Source organism: Peromyscus californicus, unplaced genomic scaffold (assembly GCF_007827085.1).
Source record: "Peromyscus californicus insignis strain IS unplaced genomic scaffold, ASM782708v3 Scaffold_4__1_contigs__length_199733344, whole genome shotgun sequence".
NCBI lineage: Eukaryota > Metazoa > Chordata > Mammalia > Rodentia > Cricetidae > Peromyscus > Peromyscus californicus.
This window is the reverse complement of record NW_026294562.1, coordinates 162,713,098-162,729,000: the sequence shown is the minus strand read 5'-3', so window position 1 is coordinate 162,729,000 and position 15,903 is coordinate 162,713,098. Positions and strand designations below refer to the sequence as shown.

General features: G+C 51.5%; 2 protein-coding genes across 5 annotated transcripts in view; one reads left to right on the top strand and one right to left on the bottom strand.

The window, feature by feature from the left end:
• The first annotated feature begins 2,288 nt into the window (after window positions 1–2,288).
• Window positions 2,289–15,903, top strand: part of Ppp1r15a (protein phosphatase 1 regulatory subunit 15A) — a 42,310-nt gene continuing 28,695 nt past the window's right edge. The window contains exons 1-3 of one of the 2 annotated variants that reach the window (XM_052762404.1): window positions 2,295–2,589; window positions 3,176–4,588; window positions 5,008–5,431. In XM_052762404.1, coding sequence (XP_052618364.1) covers window positions 3,185–4,588; window positions 5,008–5,361 — 1,758 coding nt within the window. In that variant the 5' untranslated portion in view covers window positions 2,295–2,589; window positions 3,176–3,184 and the 3' untranslated portion in view covers window positions 5,362–5,431. Of the gene's footprint in view, window positions 2,590–3,175; window positions 4,589–5,007; window positions 5,432–15,903 lie in introns of those variants that run through there. The other variant, XM_052762405.1, reaches the window with a different exon arrangement.
• Window positions 5,898–15,881, bottom strand: Tulp2 (TUB like protein 2). 3 transcript variants are annotated; one of them, XM_052762407.1, is made up of 13 exons: window positions 15,862–15,881; window positions 14,727–14,759; window positions 14,322–14,373; window positions 13,418–13,556; window positions 12,597–12,734; window positions 12,288–12,455; window positions 10,812–10,993; window positions 9,767–10,072; window positions 8,856–8,968; window positions 8,253–8,367; window positions 8,056–8,154; window positions 6,287–6,458; window positions 5,898–6,049 (listed from the first exon to the last, which is right to left on the bottom strand). In XM_052762407.1, exons 1-13 carry the CDS (start codon window positions 15,864–15,866, stop codon window positions 5,916–5,918), a joined length of 1,656 nt encoding a protein of 551 aa, XP_052618367.1. In that variant the 5' UTR covers window positions 15,867–15,881; the 3' UTR covers window positions 5,898–5,915. The 3 variants fall into 3 exon arrangements, with proteins under 3 accessions (XP_052618367.1, XP_052618366.1, XP_052618368.1); XM_052762406.1 differs by lacking the exon at window positions 15,862–15,881 and having other exon boundaries at window positions 14,322–15,359; XM_052762408.1 differs by lacking the exons at window positions 9,767–10,072; window positions 15,862–15,881 and having other exon boundaries at window positions 14,322–15,362.

Sequence of the window (15,903 nt, the reverse complement as noted above, 5' to 3'; positions counted from 1 at the left end):
TCTCCAGTCCCTCTCCTCACCTTACTGCTCCTGTCTAGCCCCCCCCCCGCCCCCCGTCTTATCTTCCCCCCGTCATTCCCTCTCTCCACACCCAGTCTTCCTCTTTCTCCCTGAGCAGACCCCTGTTTCCTTTCTTCTTTTTCAAGTGCTCTTCCTCACTTTCTCTCTTCCTCCCTCTGCCGGTTTCTCTTTCCTCTCTGCTGGGCTTTCCCTCTCTGGCAGTCGCCCACGCTGCTGCCTCCCCTCCCAATCCTGGCTGTCCCCGCCTCTTCTGGCCTCCCCACTACAGTCTGACCCCTGGCTCAGCTGCCCCCACAGCTAAGGGGAGGGATTGGGCTCCCCCAACTCCTGGCTCCCCTAAGCTGTGGCTGGAACTCCTCAGTGTTTGGAGCAGAGACTTGAACACCAGGATACATGGGTTTGTTGTCACTGGGGTTCTGAGCTCTGGGCACCTTCAAGAGAGGTGTCCGGGGTCTTTGGAAGAATGAGGACTCCAACTCCTGAAACCTTGGGAAATTGGGATACAGCCTGGCTGGTGGGTGCCAGGGAGGTCTGAGCTGGAAGTCAGGACTGTATATCCACAGTCCACAAGTGTGGCCTTGACCAAACGAGGCAGTGATGGTCAGCACTGGTCCTGGAAGGAGTGGAAGACAGTCCCAGAATATTGGGTCTGGCAAGGACAGAGTTAAGTGACCAGTTTGAAATTTTTCCCTCAGGGCAGACTGATAACCTATTAGGAGGGAGGTATGGTGCCTGTATATTGTGAAGAACAAACTACAGACCAGAGCTCAGAGTGTAGCTCCAGGAAAGCATTGCCCCAGGGTATGTGAGGCCCTGGGATCTATCCCCAGAAACACCACACACACACACACACCACACCACACCACACACACACACACACACACACACACACACACCACACACACACCACACCACATCACACCACACACACACACATACACACACCACACACACACCCACACCACACACACACATACCCACACCACACCACACACACACACCGCACCACACACACACACACCCACACCACACACACACACATACACACCACACAACACACACACATACTCACACCACACACACACACCACACAACACACACACATACTCACACCACACACACACCACACAACACAACACACACATACCCACACACACAACACACATACCCACACCACACCACACACACATACATACACAACACACAACACACACATACCCACAACACAGCACACACACACAACAGCACACACACACCACACACACACAACACACTAGGTAGGGAGAGGAGGGGAGGTGGGAACTGGGTCTCTGGATCTAGATCCAGGATTTAAAGAGAGCCCCACCCCCACCAGAGTGCAGCCCAATCAGAATGTCAAATTGCATAAACAGAGCCTTCATATAATTTTGAAGCAGTGAAGGATGCAGAAGCCTGCCTATGAAGGCGAAGAAGTCTGTTTAGCAGTGTTCTCCATACAGTATTTACTGAGGTCATACTCGTAACCTCTGTATCAGGAAAGCTGAGGTAGGACTGTTGAGAGTTCCAGGACAGCCTGGGCTACAGAGGTGGGGTTCAGCCTGGGTTGCAGAGTAAGTTCCAGGCAATCCTGGAATACAAAATGGGTCCCTGTCAAAAAACAAAAACAAAACAAAGGAAATAGAAATAAGTCTTTTTGTTTTTTGTTTTTTGTTTTTTTTTTTTGAGACAGGGTTTCTCTGTGTAGCTTTGCGCCTGTCCTGGAACTCACTTGGTAGCCCAGGCTGGCCTCGAACTCACAGAGATCTGCCTGGCTCTGCCTCCCGAGGGCTGGGATTAAAGGCGTGCGCCACCACTGCCCGGCGGAAATAGAAATAAGTCTTTTTAAAAAGAAGCAAAAGAAGCCGGGCGGTGGTGGCGCACGCCTTTAATCCAGCACTCGGGAGGGAGAGGCAGGCCGATCTTTGTCAGTTCGAGGCCAGCCTGGTCTACAAGAGAGAGTTCCAGGAAAGGCGCAAAGCTACACAGAGAAACCCTGTCTCGAGAAACCAAAAAATAAGGAAATAAAAGAAATAGAAAGAAAAGAAATGAACTGGGTTGGGAACACGTGCGCCTGGCTGAGGAAGTCCAGGCTCTTGCTCAGAAGTTATTTCAAGATTGACAGCTCGCACGGCTAGAGCCAAAGCCACGCCTGGAAACCGGCGGCGGCGACGTCACGGAGCCCGGAAAGTCCGCGAGAGTCGGGGGTTGTTTTCCTCTTCCCACCCTTCCCAGGGCCTCCCGAAGCCCCGCCCGCCGGTGACGTCACACGGCGGCGGTCAGCCTATAAAGGCGGAGGTGCGGGTCCTGCGCCGATTGACCCGGATTCAAGCTGTGACGACTGCATGCGAGACCCCGCTCGACCCCGCTCGACCCCGCATCCCTTGGTCCGGACACTCCTTGCGGCAGCCTGTGACACCTCGCGTCCCCGAGCCCCACGCCTGAGGGCGACATGAACGCGCCGGCCCTGCGAGACCTCCGGACCCACGACCGCGACCGCTTCTGGCAGCCCGAACCGGCGCTCCTGCCCCCGGGGTGACGCGCAGCCCGCCGGTGCGTGGGGGATGGGGCGGCCTTCGGGGGACGGGGGTGGGGAGGAGGCTGGGGAGGGAAGCGGGGAAGAACCCCGGATACTGTCTTCCGTCTGAGAGGGGAGAGCCCAGGCCCCGACCCCTGGGTCTAAGGGAGGTTAACTCGACGATTAGAGGGAAGGGGGCCGGATCTAGGACTCCAGGACCTGTGTAGAGCCGGGTCAAGGGAAGGACTCAGGAGGAGTGGCCGGGGCCGAGAGGGAGGCAGGAGAAGGAACTAGGGGCGTGAACACATAAGCCCGAGGGGAGAGGGGTCCTCAGACGCCAGACTCGCAGGTCTGAGGAGGGCTAGGCAGGAATCGTTGACAGGGCTGAAGAAAGGTCCAGGAGGGTGGGCTCTTGGTTCTGAGGTTGTCGAACCCGGGGCCCAGACTGTGGGGTATTGAGACAATAGAAGCAGGTGACGCGGATGGGTGTGAGCAGTGCTGCTAGGAATTTGAGGCATGGATTCTCGTGTTGCTACTGTGACTATTTATGTTACCATGACTCACGGCTGTGGCATGATACCGTTTCCAGAGTGGCTTCTAAACAATTTCTCCTTTTGATAGCCCAGACACATGGCCCCAAGCCCAAGACCCCAGCATACCCTGCACTGGAGGGATGCTCACTCCTTCTACCTCCTGTCTCCACTGATGGGCTTCCTCAGCCGGGCTTGGAGCCGCCTGAGGGGCCCAGAAACCCCAGAGCCCTGGCTGGCAGAAACACTACCAGCAGCAGAGCAGATAGAAGCTAAGGCGCTGCTGACACCACCCCTTGTCCCTGGGAATCACCTTCCTCGGGGGGAGGCCGAAGAAACTGGAGCTCCTGAAGAGGGTAAAGCAGCCCAGGGGCCCTGCCTTGATGTGCAAGCCAGCAGTTCCCCTCCTGAAACTTGGGGACTTTCAGATGATGAATACTGTGAGAAGCGAGAACAGGATGGCCCTAGAGAGCAGGAGAGAGAACACACAGCCACCCTGCCTGTATTGCTGCCGCCTAGCCTGCAAGGTGCCGATAAGAGCCTTGGGGAGGTGGGGGCCGGAGGAGAGGCAGTGACTGAGCTGGCTTATCCCACTTCACACTGGGAGGGTTGTCCCGCTGAGGATGAAAAGGATGGAGAAACTGTGAAGAAGGCTTACCTAATTCCAAGACACAAGCCCAGCACTTCTGAGTATTGCCCAGGGGAGGCAGGACATCAAGCCACGGAGGGAAAAGGAACAGAAGATAAAGCTGACCCGCCCAGCTCTCCTTTAGGCTCCCACTCCAGAGCCTGCGAGTTCCACTCTGGAGAGGGCTCTAAGCAGGAGGGAGAAGCCAACCCAGAGGCACACGGGGCAGGGCAGGATCAGCCTTGTCAGAATGCAGACGCTGAGGAAGAGGGAAACGCTGAGGCTTCATCTTTGTCTGTCTGTAGTGGGAAGGCCTTCCTGAAGTCCTGGGTGTACTGCCCAGGAGAAGACACCGAGGACGATGATAGTGATTGGGGTTCAGCTGAGGAAGAGGAAGAAGGCCAGACCTTGTCTGCCCCTACCTCTCCTGCACATGCCTTCCTTAATACCTGGGTGTGTCGACCAGGAGAGGACACAGAGGATGAGGATGACAGTGATTGGGGGTCAGCTGGAGAAGACAGTATAGTTGAGACCTGTGCCACCCCCCATACAAGTGCCTTTCTGAAGACCTGGGTGTACTGCCCAGGAGAGGACACAGAAGATGACTCGGAGAGTGTGGTTCCAGATGATTCAGAAGCAGCTGACCCAGGCAGGAGCCCTTGCCTTCAGGCCCAGGGTTGTCTACCTGGAGAACAGACACAGGGATGTGTGGAAGCAGACCCCTCTTTCTTCCAGGTGGCCTTCTATTTACCTGGAGGGAAGCCAGCACCACCTTGGCCTGAACCTAAACTGCCCCTTCGACTTCAAAGGAGACTCAGGTTGTTCAGAACACCCACCCAGGATCAGGACTCCCAGACTCCTCTACACACCAGAAAGGTGAGTGCCAGGAGGCTGGATACCTTTTATAAGAATGTGTAGCTCAGGTATTTGCAGCCATAGTGCTGGGATTACAATAAGATTCCACAGTGCTTTATATATATATATATATATATACATATTATATTATTTATACAAAGGGCTTATATTCTGAGTTAGGAGGAGGGGCCTGGGACCTGAAATCCCCAAAGTGGGGTGCTGGAGATGCGGACTCCAGGGACCCATGTGTTGCAACTTCTTACATGGGAAGGCTGCGTTCACCCGGCTGCAATCTCCTGTAAGAGGCAGGGATAGTGGCAGTTGTGGCTCATGGCGTCAGGGTGAGTCAGGGACAGTCAGATGGCAGGCAGATGACGGTTCAAATACCAAGTGTTACTGCTTGACTAATTTTTATTTCTTGCCTCTGCCCATCTGTCCAGGTGCACTTTTCTGAGAAAGTCACCGTCCATTTCCTTGCTGTCTGGGCAGGACCAGCCCAGGCTGCCCGCCGAGGTCCCTGGGAGCAGATTGCACGAGATCGGAGCCGATTTGCCCGCCGCATTGCCCAGGTGGAGGAGAAGCTGGGTCCTTACCTCACCCCTGCCTTCCGGTCCAGAGCCTGGGCACGCCTTGGAAACCCACCCCTCCCTCTGTCCTTCACCCCTGCTCCTCCACAGCCAGGGCCTGGCTGCTCCTCTGAGGCCACGCCCTTGAGCCAAGCTGTGACCACACCCTCTGCCCTTCCCAGTGAGGCCCCTCCTGCCACCCTGGACTTTGGTGGAAGGCGTGGCTAACCCCAAGTAGTTTCCTGTTATTTATTTATTTTTAATAAGAAATAAAGCCTTTTGATTTAAAGTGATCAAATCGTCAGGGTGTATTGGATCTTCAAGGGAGGCAAAAATGAGTTCTGTGTCCAAACCGAAGTTTAAGACCAGCCTGATCTACATAGTGTAAAGTGACACAACTAGTCCCAGCACTTTGAAGCTGGGGCAGGAGGATTGGCATGAGTTCCAAGGACTGGCAGACATAACCTATAGAGGAAAACTGCCTCAAAAAAATAAAGGGAGGGTGGTAGATAGAGCAAAGCCAAGCCCGACGACAGGTATAAAAATGAAGCCCACTATTATGTGCACTAAAAAGAGAAGATTTATTAAAATACAAGGCCAGGCACAAAGGGGCATGCCTGCTATCCCAGCGCTCCGGAGGTGGAAGCAGGAGGATGGGGTGTTCGAGGCCAGGGTCAGCTACGTTGTTGGAGACCAGACTATCAAAAAACTAAAAAGAAAGGAGGCATGGTGTGAAGCTTTCTGCAAACGCACAGGACAGCTGGTGAGGGATGATATTTTATTCAATTACATGCCAGTTTCCCATCGAAGCTGGATAAGCAGATGGCGAAAGCTTGGAGCGGGCAAAGAGGATACTGGAAATCCATAGTGAATATGTTTGGGGCCACGCGGCCGAACTGGAGCACCAGGTAGTCCGCTGATGAGAAAATCAGGAAATAGGATTTAGTTAAACTCCGTCCTATGGCGCCAGGCAGCTGCACACTTACCAAGCTAGGAAACTCAAGGAGCCTAGAGACTACATCTCCCAAGAGACCTTGCGACAGCGAGGCTCCCGCCCTCTTTAGGAACCGGCCCACAGACGTAAGTGGGAGTAGTTGTTCTTAATGCCCCCTTTCCGCCCCCAAGCCCAGGTCTTCGGGTTCCTAGAGCTCACGTAGATCGGGGTGCACAATCTGGAAGTTCTTGACCGAAGCTCGCGTGACGCGACCGTGAAAATTGAGCACGTAGCCGCCGCTCTCGTCGCTCCAGGATGGGGCCTTGTTCTGCAGTAGGAGCGGCCCTTGTCTTGCACCCTTTTGTAGACGACTCAGTATCGAATCCTGATCCTTGGAGATACAATAGGGGCATCGTTTGTTAGCCTACCTGCAGCCTTCCTTTAAGTCCATATGCACGTATTATTTTTATTTATTTCCTTTTTATTTACTTGAGAACTGTGTCTCTAGATTGCCAGGTTTACCCTTTTGTGGTTTTGGAGACGGTTTCTCTGTGTAGCCCTGCCTGTCCTGGAATTAGCTCTGTAGACAGGGCTGGGACTGTAATTTCTTTTTTAAGAGGATGGGTTTGAGAAAGCACTTAACACAGAGTAACGATCACTATCACGGTTATTATTACTCTGTCCACTGCCCTTCCGAGGCAGATCCAATGTCTCGAACACGAAAGTCACCATCTTTGATAATGGAGTGAGCCCTGAGGCTCCACCTCCCGAGTGCTGGATTGAAAGCATGTGCCATCGCCTAGCTTGTAATTCTTATTTTGTATTTTCGTTTTGCAGCTGGTCCTTGCTGTTCACCATCTACCTTTTGTTTATGACTATGAATGGAGACCTTAGAGATTTTATCAGGATTGTGGTGACTTTTCTGAGGGAGAGTTCTGACTTCAACACTGTCGTCAGTACTTGATTCTCCTTGGTGGACTTTAGAGAAGAATGCATGAGAGTACTGAGCAGACAGAAGAAACTTCTTTCACCTTTGAGCTTTGGATATTCTCAGCTCTCTTCCTGTGGTGATTCCATATCTCCAATATTATGTATGTTACTCCCTAGATAAAATTTACATATACATTTATGCAAAAATTATTCTTTCGTTATGAACAGACTTATTCATAAAGACACACAGGTCATTATGTATAATCTATTATGCATATATTGTTAGACACAGTTTGAAATTGGCCAAGTTTAAACTGGTTGGTGGTAGTTCATGGCTTTAATCCCAGCATTTGGGAGGCAGAGGCAGGAGGATCACTGAGTTTCAGGCCAGCCTGGACTACAGAGTGAGTTCTAGGTAGCCAGGGCTACAACAGAAAAACTCTGTCACAAAAAGAGAATAAAAATTCTTTGAATTAGATGTAATGTATGTGTGCTGGTATATGTGGATTATGTGCCTGTGAGTGCAGTTGTCTTCAAAGCCCAGAAGGGGGCAGTAAGTCCCCTGGACCTGGAGTTACAGGCAGTTGTGAGCCACCTGACATGGGTCTGGGAGGCAACTCCAGAAACTGTTTTGTTTTTGTTTTTGTTTTTAGACTGGGTTTCTCTATGTAGTCTAGGTGTCCTGAAACTTGCTCTGTAGATCAGGCTGGCTTCAAACTCACAGAGATCTATCTGTCTCTGCCTCCCTAGTGCTGTGAATAAAAACCAATTTAAAAAAAAAAAAAACAAGGTCTCACTCTCTAGCCCTGTCTATCTTGGAACTTGATATTTAGATGAGGCTAGCCTCCAACTTACATGGTCTGTCTTTCTTCTCCCTCTGGGAGAGCAATACATGCTCTGCTAACCACTGAGCCATCTCTCCAGCCCTGGACCCAGAATTTTGAGTCTCTAGTCCCTTTAGAAGGGACTCTGGCAAAGCCATTCAATGTGACCTGCAAGGCATGGGTTCTAACCCATTCTCCTCTCTTAGTATTGCTAGTCACAACCTTAAAACTCACATTTTGTGGCTGGACTCTCATCCTCTGCTTCCGCCTGTCCATTCCTGGAAGTATCACAGTCATTTTCCGAGGTCCCCGGAACCCCAAGACATTGCTTTCCTGCAGGATTAATTAGATTATATTGCAGTTAGCCTAGCTCCCTATGCTATCTTACCTATTGGCACCCCCATTCGTCTAGGCCCTGCCAGGATACTTACATAACACACAACTCCCAGCTTCTCTCTGATCCGGGTACTGTCTGGGATCCAGTAGTTCCTCTCAGGGTTCACCCCATTATCAAAGATGGTAAATTTCGTGCCCAAGATATTGGATCTGCCCCAGGAGGGCAGGGAGAGAGTAACAAAAACCGAGATAGTGATTGCTACTCTGTGTTAAGTGCTTTCTCAAACCATCCTTTAAGAAAAGAAGTCATAGTCCCAGCCCTCAGATTTTTGTGTCTTTCTAGCATGCTCCATTGACCCTTGGGAACCCTCTTCCATCTAGGAAGCAAGAACTCACACACTCCAGATCTCTTTCCCCACAGGAACTGAGGGGTCCCAGCCCTGTACCTATCAAAAAACTAAACATCTTAAATGCCAGCCTGTATTCTTGGCATCCACAGCTTTCATGTTTTTTCTTTCCCACCGGTGGCCATACAACCTGCAGAACTACAAAACCCATCAGGCTTTAGTGCAGGTCCTGTGTTGTGCACTGCGGCCTCTTGGGAAATGAAGTCCATTTGCCTGTCTCTCCCTGGCTTCCTGCCACCTGTTGCCTCTCCACATACTAGGAGGGCCACACACCAAGAAGGCTTCACTTACCTAACTTTGCCCACAAAGTTGTTCCCGTTTCGAGACATATCTTTGGGATCCAGAGAGATGAGATAATTTGAGGTTTTGCATATTTTCCTTTTCCGACCAGCCAGAAGGAAATGCTGCAGATCGGAGAAGAGACGTCAGGATTGAGTTTTGACATCTGTCTAGAGCCAGTGTCCTGAACCCAGCTCTGAATAAGGGAAGGGCTATTTCTGGAGGCCAAGAAGGCCGCACTGGGAGGAGACCGGTCAGCGGGAGAGGGGTGTAGCTTAGCTATAGAATGGTAACGCTTTGAGGGGCCCAGTTTATCTCAGAATTGGGTGGGCTCTGGGACTCAGTTGGATGCCCAGAGAAGAGACTCACTTAACTCAAGTGGGAGGGAGGTGTGGTGGAATGGATAAGGCTTGGCTATAGGGTAGGAAGGACTTGAGCTACTGTGTCCTAAAATGTTTGAAGTGCTGAGGTGGGTAGGACTTAGATCTGACAGGTCCTAAGTAAGGGAAACAGACCCGAGTCCAGGGGGAAACAAAGCGTTGAGAGGGTCTCACGGTGTTGCCCTGGCTGGCTTGGATCTTATTTAGAAAGGGCTGGCTTCCAACTCAGAGGTCTCCAACTCTGCTCCCCAAGTGTGGGGGATTAAAGGTATCTGCTGCCACCACCTGGCTCTTTTTTTAGTTTGAAACAGTGTCTCCAGTTAGGTCAGGAGACTGGCCTTGAACTCCTCCTTGCTCTTCTGACCCTCTCTGCCGCCATTTCCCATGTATGATTAGGTTTATAGTTTGATGCTACCACATCTGGCTCCAGCAATTTTTAACCTTGTCCAAAAAGAGAAGGGACATGCTCCTCGAAACTGGGGCTTGTCTCCCTCATCTATCACCCCAGTGGGAAGGCTCCCCACCACCAGGGCTGGAGCTTACTGCCACACCGTCCGCGCCCTCCTGGTAGAGATAGTAGGAAGGGAAGAAGCCCTTGTCCATGCCGTGCTTGTTTCGGATGATGCGGCACTGTACCACCTGGTCTCGAGGGGCGGGGAGCAGCACATAAGCCTCCAAGTCCTCCCCCAGCCGAGGGCCCGGGGGCCGGGGCGGCGGGCAGGTCCAGTTACAAGCACTGTGCTTGCTTTGGTCCTTATTGTCTTGCAAGACCTTGGACGCCACTGGGGCGCTGTCTGTCCCTGTAGACGCGGAGGCCTCAGAGCCCTCTCTCTTCTCCAGGTCTTCATCCTAGCTCAAGTGCAAATCCAGGAGTGAGGGACAGTCATCTCGGCCCTGAAGACTGATTGGCTGTCAGCTAAGGGATGACCCTTGAGGACCCATGGCTTCTTGTTGGTCAAGCATGTCAGCAAACCCACCCAACCAAGTTGGCCCATCTGCTGATGAGTCAAGTGTCCAACCTCATTAGCTCATACGAAATGTGAGATCATACTCTAGAACCTGTAAACGCAGAGTACCTGCCAAACATGCCAGGGAGGTTGTTGGGGCATTACTGAGTAGTATAGCAACCCTGCCTAGAATCTCCCAGTGAAGGGCTCAGGTGTGGCTCTGTGGTAAGAGCACTTGCCTAGCAAAGTATTTGATCATGTTTACTATAAAATGAGTCTTGAAAGCCTCACACCTTTAATTACAGCACTCGGGAGGCTGAGGCAGGCTGATCTCTGTGAGTTCAAGGCCAGCCTGGTCTACAGGGCAAGTTCCAGGACAGCTAGGGCTGTTACAAAGAAGACCTTCCAAATTTCCCTTTATAGTCTCTATAAGTTGGCACCTGTCCATGGGTATTTGTTTTTTAGGGGAGAGAGTCTCTTTATGGAGTACAGATTGGCCTTGACCTCTCAGCCCCTGGCAGCCTTCTGACTGCAGGAAATGCAAGCATGCACCGCTGGGCACAGATTTTCACCACGGTTGTTGCTCCTTCAGCCAGTCAAATGCCCTGTAGATTGGGCTGCAGATTTTGAGTTCCACCTACCCCGAGGCCAGAGGCTGGTCTCCTTGTTTCTGTATCCTTTTGTGCTGTGTTTTCTTTCTCCTCACAGGATGCCAAGAGTCCCTGAACCCTACCAGAGCTCACTGAAGTGGCCGGGGCCGGACTGGGTGCCTTGGGCTCAAAGGCAGCATCCTTGGATTCAACCTCTTCCTCTTCACTGATCCCTAAGGGGCAGAAGCAGTTACAGGTCAGGACATCTGAGTCGGAGTTAGGGGAGGATCAGCACTGTCAGCTAGACAGGACAGGAACTCCAGTTCCCAGCGGCTTGGTCTGCCTCTTCCACTGACCACCCTCTGTGCACTTCCTATGCACATGGAACCTACAGAGATGAAACCTACGTCCTCATCTCCCAGAGTCAATGTCTCACTGTGTGGCTCTGCCCTCCCCTGAGACAGATTTCTAGACTGAGCTTGCTGTGAACACAGAGATCCACCTGCCTTTGCCTCCAGTGTTGGTAATTAAAGGCATGTGTCACAATTCCTGGTCAAAAGTAAACAAGTTAAAATAAACAACAAATAAATTAAAGGGCTGGAGAGATAGATTAACAGTCAGGGGCACATTCTGCTCTTGTAGAGAACCCGAGTTCAGTTCCCAGCTCTCAAGTTTCATGGCTCTCAAACACATCCAACTCCAGCTCCAGTGGGTCTGACTTCCTCTTCTGGTCTCTGTGGGAACTGCACTCACATTCACAAACACACACAAATGTGCATATACAAAGTAAAAAGAATTAAATAATCTGATCAAGGCAGTGGTGGCACATGCCTTAAATACTAGCACTTGGGAGGCAGAGGGAGGCAGATCTCAGTGAGTTCAACGCCAGCTTGGTCTCCAAAGCCAGTTCCAGAACAGAGAGGTCTACACAGAGAAACCCTGTCTTAAAAAAACCAAACTAAAAAAATAAATAAAAATTAAAATGAAGAAAGAAAAACCAAAATAGCAGGACAGTGGTGGCTAACGACTTAAACCCCAGCACTCAGGAGGCAGAGGCAGGTGGATCTCTGTGAGTTCAAGGCCAGTCTGGTATACAGAGCAAGTTCCAGGACAGGCCCCAAAGCTACACAGTGAAATCCTGTCTCAACAAACAAACAAAACAAAAACAAAAAACCCCAAAAACATAAACAAAAAAATATTACTAACAAATAAGCTGAATGTGGTACAAGAAGCCTTTAATCCAGCACACAAGGAGGCAGAGGTCAGTGGATCCCTGTGAGTTCAAGGCCAGCCCAGGGATACATAGATATCCACTCCATCCCTCCTAAACTCAGTTTAAACACATGCATTTGATGTGGTGATGGTTTTACATCTGAGTACACTGTGTGACAGGGACTAGACACCTTGACAGATGACCTGGGAGACCCACGAGTGATGATATCCCACATAAAGCTGTTAACAAAGCAAAAATGACAAAGTGTCATGTGAACCAGGGGCCAGATTTCACTCCCCTGTCCCCAAAATTACCAGGTCCTGGGGAGGCTAACCAGCCCCTGCAACGGGTTGCCAGATGTGTCTTGGGCGGCGGGGGGATGACCAGGATGTCCTCCATGGTCACTTCCTCCACATCTGAATCTGAGGTGTCTGGGAGGTAGCACAGACGGTGGACCGCAGCGCCATCGCCCTGAGTATACACTAGAGAAAAAGGACTTTCAGATTTGGGGTCCTTTGGTGCAAGAGGAGGAAGCTCTGGACCTGACCCCAATGTCAGAGGAGAAGCACGCAATCCTGAACTTCTAAGGACGCATGCCCTAAATATCAGTGGCCTAAGATTACCTGCTCCTCTGGGTGGCAGAAGGGGGGCCCGCTGGCCACCACCATCTCTGACACAGCTCATGGAGCCCAGGGCACTGGGGGGCCGGGTGGGCAGATGCGCCTGTGGTACATTCTCCTGGAGGAAAGGACTCCCAGTACCTGGGAGAGAGTGCAGAGAGGCCCATTTTAAAAGGATCTACTGAGTAAGGCAGGAGGATTGCCTCAAACCCTCCACTACATAACAAGTTCCAGCCTCTGAGAGCATGGGACCATCGCCCCCCAAAATTCTAAACAAAAACTCAGTAGTAAGGAAAGATCGGTTGCATGTAGCCCTAGGTTTTGACCCTATCACCACAGAAAGCAAACAACATGGACTCCTGCTCTACCCGCAGAACTTCTGTCTTTGGGCACTCCGAGTTCCCTCAGACTCTACTAGGTTCTGACAAACCCAGTCGCCGGATTCTTTTGGGTCTGGCCCTCCAGTAAGGCTAAGCTCTGCCTGCTTATTGTCAGAGGACTGGGTAACCTCCGGGCCCAGCTTTATTGGAATGGCTCCTGAGAAATCCCCAGCCCAATCAATTTTCTGCCTGGGCTGTCTGAGAACCCACCCCTGTTCCCTCATAAAGGCCCACACTCAAGTCCCACCCCTATCCTCTACCACAAACTCCCTATCTGGATGCAATTAGGCCCCTCCAGTCCCATTAGGACACTTCCTGACATCTACAAGGCCATCCCTGTGGCAGCCAGCGCCATCCACCCAGTTCCTCCCTGGACCTCACCAGGCTCCACCCTCCAGTGCTCACTCGCCCCCCCCCAGTCCCCATAAATCCCTTCCATCAGACCAAATCCCCAGCCGCTGTCACACTGGAAGCGATCATCCCCACGCCTTGGTCGCCGGTGCCTCAGGGAAGCATCAGGATTGGCCTGAACCATGAGGGGCTCCTGGCGCTTCCTGCGCTGCTTCTTCTCAAGTAGCTGTTGCTGAAGGATCAAGAGGGGATGTGAGGTGGGCACAGGGCTGAGGTTGGCCTGGGAGAGTCCAGGTACCCTTCCTCCTTTGGGGTCCCAGATACCCTGTCCTTTCCCGTCAGATCCGATCTATCTCCACCTTCTCCTCCAAGAACTAGGAGTCCAGCCCTCTAGAACTGTTGTTTAAAAATTTCCTCAGCCTGGGCTGCCATCCGGGCTGAGGCACAAGGACTTAAGTCTGCCTAGACAATTAGGTGAGACCCTGTTTCCAAATACAAAGGTGGGTATAAAGGCTCACATCTGTAGTTAGTCCAGAAATAGAAGTAAGAGGGTGGGAGCCAGTTTGAGGTCAGCACAGGTTACAGAGCAGCTAATTGGGGCCTGAGAGAGGGCTCAGTGGGGAAAGGCACTTGTGCTCCCATCAGGCCTGACAACTTGAGTTTGAGCCCTGGGACCCAAATCCGCCAAAGAGACCACCGGGCCTGCAAGTTGTCCCGACATACACGCCATGGCATGCGTGTCCTCGACCCCTGAGTAAATGCAATGTAACAAAACAAAGCGAGTGTGATCGCTCACAACTGTGATCCAGCACCCAAGATGCTAGTTTGAGACCAGCCTGGGCTAAGCAGCAAGGTCTTGTTTCAAATGAAAGCCGAATTCCTTCTTTCTCTTTTCCTAATTCGAGAACCTGAACTTCAGAGAAGAGGAACATGGGATTGGGGTCTCTGAGCATCCTGGGAAGGTCGGGAAGATGGAAGCGTGGGATCGGGGCCATACCTGTTGTTCCAGCTTCTGCAGCCTCACACCAGAGAACTCATCCTCCAAAGTTCTGAGAGAAACACAAGGCTGGTGGCCACAGGCAGCAGGGCAGCTCTGTCTGTTCAGGAGCCCCTCCCCTTGACCAATTTGGGTTCTGAGTGCCAGTGATGTCATAGTAGGTGAGGGACCTGAGCTTTCTAGGTCAGTTATGACTCTTTCTCCCAGCCCCTCCCCTTTAGGACCCAACCAGAGGCCCCAGGCTCTAGCTATCTCGGGAGCCACCAATGTTGGAGTCCAGATCCCCCCCACCTTCTATGGTTGATGGTGGTCAGCCTGAAGACAGTTTGAGCCCCGAAGCTGTGTGTATCCGGTATCTAGGTCCCCTCTCCCCCAACCCGCTGCCCATTAGGTTTCCTCACTTACTCTTTCTTCCACGGTTCATTTTCCTGAGACGGTCTAGAGGATTAGGAAGGCATAATCAGACCTAGACCCAATATCTAAATAGAAACCGCCCTCTAATTCCTAACATCTGCCTTCGTTTTTATTTTGAACCCTAACAACCCAAACCCCGATGCCCGCCTGAGACTTAGTAGCCTGTGTTGAACTTTAAGCACTATTGAGAACACAAAAATCCAGCTCTCTACCAAGCAGGTAAGGCTGGTCCTGCTTCTAAGTATTGGGACTTGGTGGCTCAGGGTCCCAAATCCCAACTCCTCAGCATCCAGCTATCTGGAATCCCAAGGTGCCCACCCCTCCCTAGCACCAGCTTGGAGTTCTCACAGCCTTGCTGTGATGCTGGAACTCTAAACACAGCCAAACACTTTCTCAGCAAGGGGTGTTCCCACAGGAACTTGCCCTCTTTTTGGCCCTTTTGGCCCCTCAAGGTCCATGTCCAAGAGAGTAATGCCTCCAGGCCACTGAAGCAGACTGATCCCTTGTTCTGGGGGTTCTGAATTGGAACTGCAAGCCAACATTCCTTAAAGGGACCCAAGAGTATCTACCTAGCAATATAGTTCTACATACAGAGCATTTAAGAAATTTATAAGCCTAGTGGCTCATGCCTGTAATCTAGCACTTGGGAGGTGCAGACCAGAGTGCCAGGAATCGAGGCTTTCCTCCTGTGCAAGCATTCCTATCACGGAGAAGGTCAGCTTGGGATGCATAAAGCCATTTCTCAGGGGAAAAAAAGGGAGGAGGCTGGGAGTTGGTGTATTTTAATCTCAGCACTTGGGAGTTAGAGGCAGGAGGATCGCTGTGATCTCGAGGCCAGCCTGGTCTACATACAGTTCCAGCTAGGGCTACATAATGAGACCCTTCTAAAAAGTAGTGATAGTATCCTATGCAGTTGGTTATCACCAAAGCTCTAACTTGCAGGAACTTGTGGAGCGAAAATAAATGAGAAAACTACAATTCCCAGGAGACACTGCGGCAAGGTGTCCGCAAAAGTTGCCCTCCCCACCCTCACCCTCATGCAGGACTTTGACTTTTATCTGAAAACGAAGCAGTTTAAGAATGTGAGCTTCCAAGAAAGCAGGAGAAATTTCGGAAGTAAGGGAACCTCATCGGAAATGGGCGGGGCCGCAAACGCGGGCGGAAGCTC

What these genes read in the sequence shown, in the direction of transcription:
- Tulp2 (XM_052762406.1), bottom strand. Translation starts at nt 14,477, where the DNA reads ATGACATCACTGGCACTCAGAACCCAAATTGGTCAAGGGGAGGGGCTC. An exon ending in TGCAGAAGCTGGAACAACAG is followed by an intron (nt 13,557 to 14,321) that starts GTATGGCCCCGA and finishes TTGATCCTTCAG; the next exon opens with CAACAGCTACTTGAGAAGAA. An exon ending in AGCTGGGAGTTGTGTGTTAT is followed by an intron (nt 8,155 to 8,252) that starts GTAAGTATCCTG and finishes TTAATCCTGCAG; the next exon opens with GAAAGCAATGTCTTGGGGTT.